Here is a 9,724-nt window from a genome sequence, read left to right on the forward strand (position 1 = left end):
CTCCTCACATCCTGGCTGCAGGCGCCAGGCTCAGCAGTGCAGTGAGCTGTGCTGGGGCTCAGCCTGAGTGGGAGCGGGGAGCAAAGGTCTCTCCTGGTAAGTCTCTCCACGCTCCCTCTCCAAGATCCCTACACCACCTGCTCGAATCCAGCCCCACCGGAGGCTCTTTCAGCTCCGGTTCAGCCCCTGTGCAGAGTGGGATGGTGCCGGGATACGCTGAATGAGGACGGTCCCGGGATGCCAAAGCCCTTCAAGGTGTCATCCTCGGGGGGAACAGGGTCCACCTGCGCCCTGCCACCCTCAGAGAGGATGAAGAGACCGATGAGTGGCCCTGTGCACACGGGCACCTGCCTGTCCCGTCCCGCGGAGTGGCAGTGCCCGCAGCCGTCGCATGGAGCGGTGGAGCGATTCGCAGCCCCCTCCCCCTTACCCATCCCTCCCTTACTCACCCACCGCCTCCTCCCCACCTCCGGGGGGTCGGGGCGGGCTGGAGAGCCCGGGGCCGGGGAGCCCCCGCCCCGCAGCCGACAGCCCTTCGCCGCCGCAAGGGGAGCGGGAGCCCGTGGGCTCCGCCGGCTCCAGGAGGGTCTCGGGCAGGTGCAGCACGTGGAGGAGAGAAGAGCCGCGGGTGGAGCAGGGACACGCATCCTCGACACGCGCCCGTGGGGCTCAGGAACGCGTGAGTACCCCTGTGTGCGCGTATCTGTGCCAGTGTGTGCGGGGGGCGGCGGGACGGCAAAGCGGGAGTGCTCCTTGCGGCCGGGGGCTGCCAAAGGACGGGGTGCCCGCACGGAGGACAGGCTGGAGAGCAGACAGACACTGGGAACGGGGAGGGAGCTGAGCCGGACGCGGAGCAAGGGGCGATGCTGCGAGCACAGCAACTTCCTCGCACCGAAGTGTGACAGGAGCCGGCTGGAGTCACCTGCTCCGCGGGAGGGTGATTCGGGTGACCCAGGGGTTGCACATCTGGAAGTGGGGACACGCCAAGAAGCCGCAGGGTCCATTGCATGTCCCCGAGATGAGCCCGGACAACTAGGTGCTGCACAGGCCCCCGTGCCCGGCAGCGCCAGGGCGACAGCGGGGGCTGATCGACGCTTTACTCACCACCGAGGCCATGCAAATGACAAATGCCGGCGTTGCGAAGGCTCCTGGCGGGGCTGGAGACGCCTGCCTGCGCCGCCCTCCCCTGGGACTCTCGGAGTCAATGGGGTTTATTACTTTAACGTTATTTCCTCTCTCTCTGAGGAGCATCTTTTCGGCAGTGCTACGTTGCAGATGAGGAGCCAACCCCTGTCAGGAGTAGGGGTCTCGGCTCCGGGATTTGTCCAGCCAGCGGTGAGAAAGGAAACCCCCAGCACAGCCCCGGCTCACCCACCAGTCTCTCAGCTCACAGAGAACAAGAGGGAGAAGGTGAATAAGGGCAGGCGGCTTCTCCGAGCTGAGCCGAGGGGAGAGCAGCCGCAAGATTTCATTAGCCTGCCTCTTAAGGCAGTGAAGTCTCCATCCCCTCCCACACTCCCTCCCCAGCCTGACCCTGTCCGGCGCAGGGGTGGTGGGACCTCAGCCTTCAACTGGAGCTTCTCAGCAAGCCGTAAGTCCTTCTCATGTTGGAAAATCAATTTTCCCTCAGCTGTTTTATGGTCGCCCTGCCAGTCCCTCTGCACAGCTGGTAGAATTGGAGCTGCGAGTGATTTTTGGGTTTGGCTTTTGGGGCTGTGTCCTGCTCTGCTTCCAGAGCCCTGCTGACATTTCCTTGATAATGGGGTGAAGGGGCTAAGGCGGGCTGGGGAGCTGCCAGGGTTGTTTGTAGATGGGAAGTCGGGCAAGAAGCACTTGGGAAGCCTGGAGGAAGGTTAGGTGGAGATTTTCCTCTGAGATTTTTGCCAAAGGAAAGGCTGTGGCTGGGGTAGGATGGGCACAAGGGTGCAGAGCAATGGTGATCAGCAGCACCCTGACACCAGTGGGGAGAGGGACAGAGGGAGCAGGGTTAGCAAAGGGGTTGGGAAAGCATCCCGCAAACCTCCCTGTCTCTCTGCAGCCATGAATCCTTACGTCAACTGCTCCAGTCCCGAGTTCCCCCTGTCCCAGCAAGACTTTCCTGTGGAGCCCATCAGTCCTGATCTCAGCAATAGGACTCACGCAGAGACCTTGTTTGACCCCAAGGATGCCAACCTGACAGAGGAGCAGCTGCGGGATAAGTACCTGGGGCCTCGACGGTCCAGCTTCTTTGTCCCAGTGTGTGTCATCTACCTGCTGATCTTCTTGGTGGGGGCTGTGGGCAACACACTCACCTGCATTGTCATCCTCCGGCACCGGTTCATGAGAACACCCACCAACTACTACCTGTTCAGCCTGGCCGTGTCTGACCTGCTGGTGCTACTGCTGGGGATGCCGCTGGAGCTGTACGACATGTGGAGCAACTACCCCTTCCTGCTGGGTGCCAGCGGCTGCTATTTCAAGACACTGCTCTTCGAGGCTGTTTGCTTCGCCTCCATCCTCAACGTCACAGCCCTGAGCGTGGAGCGCTACATTGCTGTGGTGCACCCACTCAAAGCCAAGTACGTGGTGACCAGGAATCACGCCAAGAAGGTCATTGTCACCATCTGGGTCTTGTCAGTCATCTGCTCCATTCCCAACACCAGCCTCCATGGGCTGCAGCCTCTCTATGTGCCAGGCCGGGGGCGGGTGCCCGATTCAGAGATCTGCACCCTGGTAAAGCCACGCTTGACCTACAACCTCATCATCCAGATCACCACCATCATCTTCTTCTTCCTGCCCATGGGGACCATCAGTGTCCTCTACCTTCTTATCGGCCTGCAGCTCAAGAAAGAAAAGATGCTGGAAACCTTGGGAGCCAAGACCAGCAGTAGCCACAACTGCCACAGGAGTCAGGGGCAGAAGAAAGTCAAGAGGAGGCAGGTCACAAAGATGCTGTGTGAGTCAATGCTGGGGATGGCAGAGCCAGGGAGTATCTCCCAAGGCTGTGTTGTGAGGGTGCTGGGGGGAAACTGAGGCATGGACAGTCCAGAATGCTGAGGCTGGGTCATCCTGGAGGAAGGCTGTGGCTCTGGCTTATGGGGTGTCAGGGCAAAGGCAGATCTGGTTGTTCCAGTACAGCACGACGATTGCTCATGACAGCTCCTTCCCAGCCATGAGACCTCCCCTCCTCAAGGAAAGTGCTGGGTGAGAAAGGGAAAGGAGTTGGGTTGGACTGGGAGAACCTGCTCCCCTTCCCCCAGACCAGACCTCAAATGCTGGTGGCAATGATGGGATTTCCCAGAGGGGGACCACTTCTGTCCAGCCCCACAGCCTCTGTCACTGTACTGGGGCAATGACCCAAGGCTGAACTGGAGCATCCTCTGTTCCCTTGCTCTGTGTTCTTGATCTCCTCCCCAGCACAGTCCCCACAGCCTCTGGCCCCCTTCCAGCAGTGGGAGCTGGATGCTCATGGGTAGCTGTCTCTCCCCAGCATGCTGACTTCTGCACGCTCCCAGTCCCGTGATGGCACAGCAATGGCAGGTTGCCCAGCCCAGTCCAACAACAGGGCCAGAGCTGCTTCCCCACCAGACAAGTGGTAACTCTGCTTCCCCTGGCACCAGGACTGGGAGGGGGACAAAGGCGGACCCGTCCCTGTGTGCTGCAGAGGTGCATCGTGGCACAGGTACGGCAGAGCAGGGGACCCCAGGACTACCTATACATTGCCCCCTTTGCTTTCCATCAGCAGAGCTGGGTTATAAAAAAAACCCCAAAACCGGAGTACAAGGAAAGGTTGCAAATAGCTCTTGCTCCTTGGACTTTGCTGGTGAAGGTGGCAGGTTCCTGGGGGCTGGATGCCAATAGGTGAGTCCCCCAGCTGTGCTGCATGGCCCCAGGGCTGTGGTAGGGCTGCTGCCTACCAATGAGAAATGGAGATATGTGGCACAGGAAGCCCTAGAGCAGCCCTGGCAGGAGATGGTGGGAGGGAGATCCTGTCCAGACTTCCAAATCCCTCCATGACAAGTCCAAAAGGCACTAGATGGACCTTTCCACTCTCTGTCTTCCTCTCTGTCTTGCATTTTCAGTTGTTCTTTGCTATGGCCAAAGCTGAAATGGGGAGGTGCTTGGCCATGGACTGGAGGTCTCTGGTAAACCCCATCCTCCCAGTAACACTGGCTCCTCATCTCCCCCACAGTCGTGCTGGTGGTGGTGTTCGGGATCTGCTGGGCTCCCTTCCACACCGACCGCCTCGTCTGGAGCTTTGTCTCCACCTGGACCAGCAACATGCTCCACATGTTCCAGTACGTCCACATCATCTCAGGTGTCTTCTTCTACCTGAGCTCGGCTGCCAACCCCATCCTCTACAACCTGATGTCCACCCGCTTCCGGGAGATGTTCAAGGAGGTGATGTGCCGCCCCGGCCACCGCCCGCCGTGGTCACGGAAATACTCGCCCAGCGTCACCCGCACCACCACCCGCAGCACCGAGTGCGAGCCCGTGCCCGGCACCAGCGGGCTGCCCCTCTCCGACGCCGAGGAGTACGAGCTGGAGGAGATGGAAAGGGGCCAGGCCACCACCCACACAGTGTCCCTCTGCTGAAGAGTGGGGAGACACGGAAGGACTGGGACCAGCTTTCCTCACCACCAGCATCCACATGACACTCATTCTGTGGTGGGGAGTGGGGCAGGAGTAATGAAGGGGTCCCTGACTCTCTGGGCTCATCCCACTGGGGTGCAAAGGCTGGTTGTATCGACAGCACTGCGCCAGGTACATGGTGGCAGTGGCCATGCTGTGCCCTGGATGCATTCATTGCATGCACTCTGCTCAGCATTAGGGCTGGCCAAGGCATCCCTTGTGATGTGGGGACAGTTGATTTCTATGTCAGAGATATGCCAGCAATTCCCAAAAACATCCCAGCCCAGTGGGGTGAACCCGCAGGGGCTGGTGTTGGGGGTGTCAGGCACCCCGGGCTGTTTTGGGGCACAGTGCTGGATGGGTGCCCTGAGAGGTGCTCCTATCTGGGGTGAGACCCATGGAGGTGGGAGAGGTTTGCATGGGATGGAGTGGGGAAAAAAACCGTTTGTGGGTGCCTTCTCCCTCAAGATGTTCTCAGGGCTCTCTGGCACTAACATGACCCTGATTTTGTGGCACCAATGGGGCCAGCTGGTGTCCAGCTGCAGGGTGATGGTACAGCTCCTTTCTCACCCTGCATTCCCAGCCCTTTGAGGGCAAGGGAAGGAGTATGGTTGCTCTCTCCAAAGATGGAGTCTGCAGGGGAAAATACAAGACAAAGGGAGCCCCTGACTGCCTGTAGTGCCAAGGCACAGCTCCATGCCTGTCCTTGTGCCCCATAAATATGCTCCCCTCTCCCCTCTCTGATTAACATCTCGTGGGTGCCACCCTCTTCTTCCTCTGCCCACTGTGGCCCCCTGAACCCCTAGGGAATGTGGGGAGCCCTTCTCCATCCCTGCTGTGCATGGATTGAGCCTCACTGAGAATTAAAAAGGGTCATTGGCTTGATTTGTGCTCTCGTTGTGTCCCCCAAGACCCAGCGCTGCTCCCAGCATGGGACTGAACCTGGGCCGTGCTCCTGCAGAGGGCCATGTGCCAGGGTGGTGGGCACCAGGGTGGTGGGCACCAGGGTGTTTCACCAGATCTCCCTGAGGGCTCTGCTGCCTCTGTGGGTCTGCGGGTCCAGGCACATTCAGGGCACAGCAGGAAGGGCATTATTAAGTGGGATGCATGCACCCTTCCTGGTCTCCAGGATGCTCAGGCTGAGCTGGGGCTGGGGCTTTTGCAGAGGGACAGCTGCCTCTAGGGTGGTGGCCATCAGTCTGTCCCCAGACACATGGCTCATAAAATGTCGTGAAAATGCCAGGGAGCGTGGCCTGGCTGGTCATGCTCTCCTGGGGTGGAAGGACCCATCAATTTCGTGTCTGAGATCAGTGCTGCTGACTCCCTGGTGTACACCAGGTCCTCCCACAGGATGAAATATTGAGGATCTGAAATGGCAGCTGAGGGACTGTCCAAGCAGCTTGAGCTCTTGCTTTGCACTACTTCCCCAGCCCCGATTCTCCCCGGCCAGCTGTGGAGGCTTCCTTGGCTCAGCATCCCATGGCCTTGCCTCTGGGCAGCATGGACCCTGAGGGGACCTGAGCAGAAATACAGCAGGAGCAAGCCCCAGGCAGAGCACTGGCAGCTGCTGCTCTGCTTCCAGCCCCTTCTGAGCACATCACACGGGACTGTGGCCAGGCCAGTGAATAAAAATGGGCAGGATTTGGAGCTTGCAAACTCCCTCCTGCCCCCATTCACTCAGTCCCTGGCTCAGGGGCAGTGCAGATGGCTCCCCTCCACTTCCCATCCCCACAGCAGGATCTGCCATGGGCAAAGCCCTTCCTCAGCCCTTGTGGGTCCTGTTGGGTGCTGCTGAATGAGGGTGGGCATTGGGCTGCAGTAACTCTGCACTTCAGTGCACTTCAGTCCTGCTGACTGCTTGCAGCCGCTCTCTGGAGGATGTCAGCATGGCCAAGGGCATTGACATCCCTCTGTGTCTGCTGTTGCTGATGGTCCTGGCAGGGAACAGCACTCTGGCAGCCATGTGAAGACTCTTGTTGCTGTTACATGAGTGGATGTGACTGATGCCTCCTTGATGGCCATTATTGTCCCATCTCACTTCACTCAGCCACTTCCCCAGCCAGTAATCTCCAGGGAATGGCTTTTTAATAGGCAGTCAATAGTATTTTATTATGCAGCAACAGACAGGTGCCCACGTGAAGCTTTGGGGTCCCTTGTGCTGAAAGGCAGGAGAACATGTTCCCCTCCTCATGAGCAGCCAGGCTGTGCAAGGATGCAGCTGTGGTTGCTCCAGCTCAAGCTCCTTGTCAGTGCCAGAGGACAATGTGTGTGTTCCCAGGGTTTTTTTAGGGCATTCTGGGTCTCAGCACAGCTGGAGTAGAGTTCAGAGCAGCCAGAAAGACAAATCACTGGCTTTGCCTTCATCCAGCGTTATGTCCCCAGCTGTCTAGCCATCCCCTTACCTGGGACTCCCCATTCTCCTTAGCTACCCCAAATTCCCCTCTCTGAGATACAGGAGGGGTGTGTTCTGCTCAGGCCATGGCATATTGGGCAGTGATATTGAGGGCTGCCCCCCTACCCACTCCCTTCACACACAGCTGGGCCGGGATTACCCTGAAAAACATCCCAACAACTTGGCAAAGCTGCAGCTGCAGCACAGCTGGTGGCACCTCCTGGATGGAGATGTGTGGGCAAACTTTGCCCCCCTGGCTGTGGTTTGGCAACAGTGTGTGGAGATGTCCTGGGTTACCACGTGCCAGCCAGGCTCTCAAGAGATGCTGGAATCAAAGGCTCCCGGGCAAGTCCTTTAATCCCTTAATTAATAGTAAAATCTGCAGTCAGGGCATGTAACCTAATGAAAAGAACTGATCTCCTCAGGGAGAATGGTTTCATGGAGAGGGTTTTATGCCTCTCCATCACTAGGAAAGCAGTGGTTGATGGCTCCTGCCAGCCTCAGGCTCATTGCAGACCCCAGGAAGGGAATTATGGAGCCTGTTAGCACTGAGGACAATGCTCCCAACTGCCTCAAGCCCTCAGGGTCAGTCTAGTCCCTGCTGCCTTCCCAGTATAAATTAGAGGGATTATTCCTGCCAGGGAGGTGGTATAGAAGTAAAAAGCCCTGCGGGATAGGGGAAGACAGAAGCAAGGGATGGGTAAATTGTTCCCACTGCTTCACCTATGTAACTGGCCAGGGGGAACGACTGGCATTTCAGGATGGTTGCAGGGAAGGGGCATCCCAAAACAATGCCTGGGAGTCAACTGAACAAACATTTCAGGACCCAAGGCAGCCCAGAGGGGACAGAGCAGAAGTACATCGAGGGACCAGGAGCTGCAGGGAGTGTGTGGATGCCGTTGCTCCATGTCTTTGCTTGGAGCTGGGAGAAGCATCTCTCTGTCCCTGCAATATGGAGCACATGGCCAAGTTGGGCTCCACACCACCACCTCCTTTCCAAATACTTAGTCCGAAGAGCCGTTCCCCAAAATGTGTCTCTGTCTCATCTGTCCTCCCAGACTTACAGCAGCTTCTGTCCTGCTCCTGCCTAATCACCTGCTCCTGGCTGCAGGGAGCCCTCCTGCCCTGCCGTGTCCACTCAGCACCCCCACAGTGAGCACCCGTCCTCCTCCATCACCTCTGACCCCGCTCCCAGGAGACTCCCTCCCTCCCTCCCAGCAGCTCATGGAGTTGTTTTCCCCCTGCGCTGCCGCACACCCTGAGCGACACAGTATCTCCAGAGCTTTCAGTGAAAAGATTTATCACCATAGCTTTGGGGATTAAAAAGCAATCCATCTGTGAGGCTGCCCCAGCCTTGTAAGGCTTTTTTTTTGTGCTGTGGTTGTTTGCAACAGGCATGGGGTGGTTTTTTTTTTTTCCTTTACAGAGCCAAACTCAAGTTTTACAGCAATTGCCTTATATATTTGTAGCCATGATAGATGGCTCCTGAGTGTGCCAGCAGATTTTTTGCCGCCCCTTTTCAAGGGAAAATGGTTTCAAGAAAAGAATTGTTTTTCACTTCCTTCACACAGCCATGGCATGGGGAAAACTTGTCCAGTGTTAATTTAGCAAAGCCCTTGTGTTCCTGGGACTGAGCAGTCCCTGTCTGGGGCTGGGCAGTGGGGCAGATTTGGGCTGCCCAACCATGGATGTGGCACAGCAGCCTTTCCCACCAAGATCCCAGACTTTGTGAGGGGAGCAGGGAAGCAGGAAAATGCAGGTGTCAGGAAACCACAGGGATGTGCTGGGTTTGAGCTTAGGCAGCCTTTTGAACCATATTTCATTTATTTCTCTTGAATCCCACGATAGTGGTGGTGGTGAAAAGCCAACACCCAGGGGGACAGACAGTGAGAGATCATAGAATCATAGAATAGTTCAGGTTGGAAGGGACCTTTGAATGTTATCTAGTCCAACCCCCAACATATATATGTAGAATTTGATTCTGCTCCAAGGGGGCACTCCTGGGCTCAACTTTTAGCCCCATCTTCCTGCTGCTTCCCAAAGAGCCAGGACTCTCACAGAAAATAGCTTTCAGGCAGCCTCGTGCTGTGGGAGGCTGGGAAGAGGCGGTGTGGGAAGCACAGCCCACCCAAGGGCCTGGATGGAGGAGCTCAGGTGCAGTTCTGGATGTCTCAGGCTGACTCAGCTGCGGTGCAGTGTGACTGTCACCTGCACTGGGGATGTCCTTCTCCACGTCACAGCAAACCCAACAGCCCTGGAGGAACCAGGCCACGTGCAGGGAAGGGATGGCATCCCTGTACCCCACCTCTCCCTACCTTAGGGCATGCAGGGAGGGAACGAACTAGGGCTAGAGGGACAAAAGACGTCCCTAAGAAGTGAAGGTCTGGGTGTTATTTCCTTTCTGAAATCCCACTGTCCTCATGGCAGGGTGAGGGGAAGGACAGAGGTTCAATGCACAGTGCAGTCTAGCAGGGACAACGCATTAAAGCCACCGGGTACCTCACAAGCATCACCTGGGACAGTGTTAAAACCCCACCTCAGTGGGTTAGAAGAGAAGAGACTGCCTGGTTAGCCCACGCCTTCTCCCGTCGCGACTGTGTTGTTGCTAAAGATGACAGAATTTATGTCAGAGGAGCCTGTGTGATGCTTAATTTTGTTCATGGGGACACTTTGGTTAAGAAATGAAAGTGATGCATAATTAGCGCAGCAGTAAGTGGATTA

The 9,724-nt window shown here is 57.2% G+C and overlaps 1 protein-coding gene across 1 annotated transcript; it reads left to right on the top strand.

Moving 5' to 3' along the window:
* Nucleotides 1-1,528: 1,528 nt before the first annotated feature.
* On the top strand, nt 1,529-5,408 carry NMUR1 (neuromedin U receptor 1). Its single transcript, XM_051781654.1, has 3 exons — nt 1,529-1,591; nt 2,039-2,935; nt 4,172-5,408. Exons 2-3 carry the CDS (start codon nt 2,041-2,043, stop codon nt 4,573-4,575), a joined length of 1,299 nt encoding a protein of 432 aa, XP_051637614.1. The 5' UTR covers nt 1,529-1,591; nt 2,039-2,040; the 3' UTR covers nt 4,576-5,408.
* The last annotated feature ends 4,316 nt before the right edge of the window (nt 5,409-9,724 follow it).

This window comes from Manacus candei, unplaced genomic scaffold, assembly GCF_025592945.1.
Source record: "Manacus candei isolate 608988 ecotype Guabito, Panama unplaced genomic scaffold, ASM2559294v1 h1tg000015l, whole genome shotgun sequence".
NCBI lineage: Eukaryota > Metazoa > Chordata > Aves > Passeriformes > Pipridae > Manacus > Manacus candei.

Excerpts from the sequence above, each read along its gene's own strand:
- NMUR1 (XM_051781654.1), top strand. The coding sequence starts at position 2,041 with ATGAATCCTTACGTCAACTGCTCCAGTCCCGAGTTCCCCCTGTCCCAG. Across the intron at positions 2,936-4,171 it reads GCAGGTCACAAAGATGCTGT|TCGTGCTGGTGGTGGTGTTC; the intron begins GTGAGTCAATGC and ends TCTCCCCCACAG.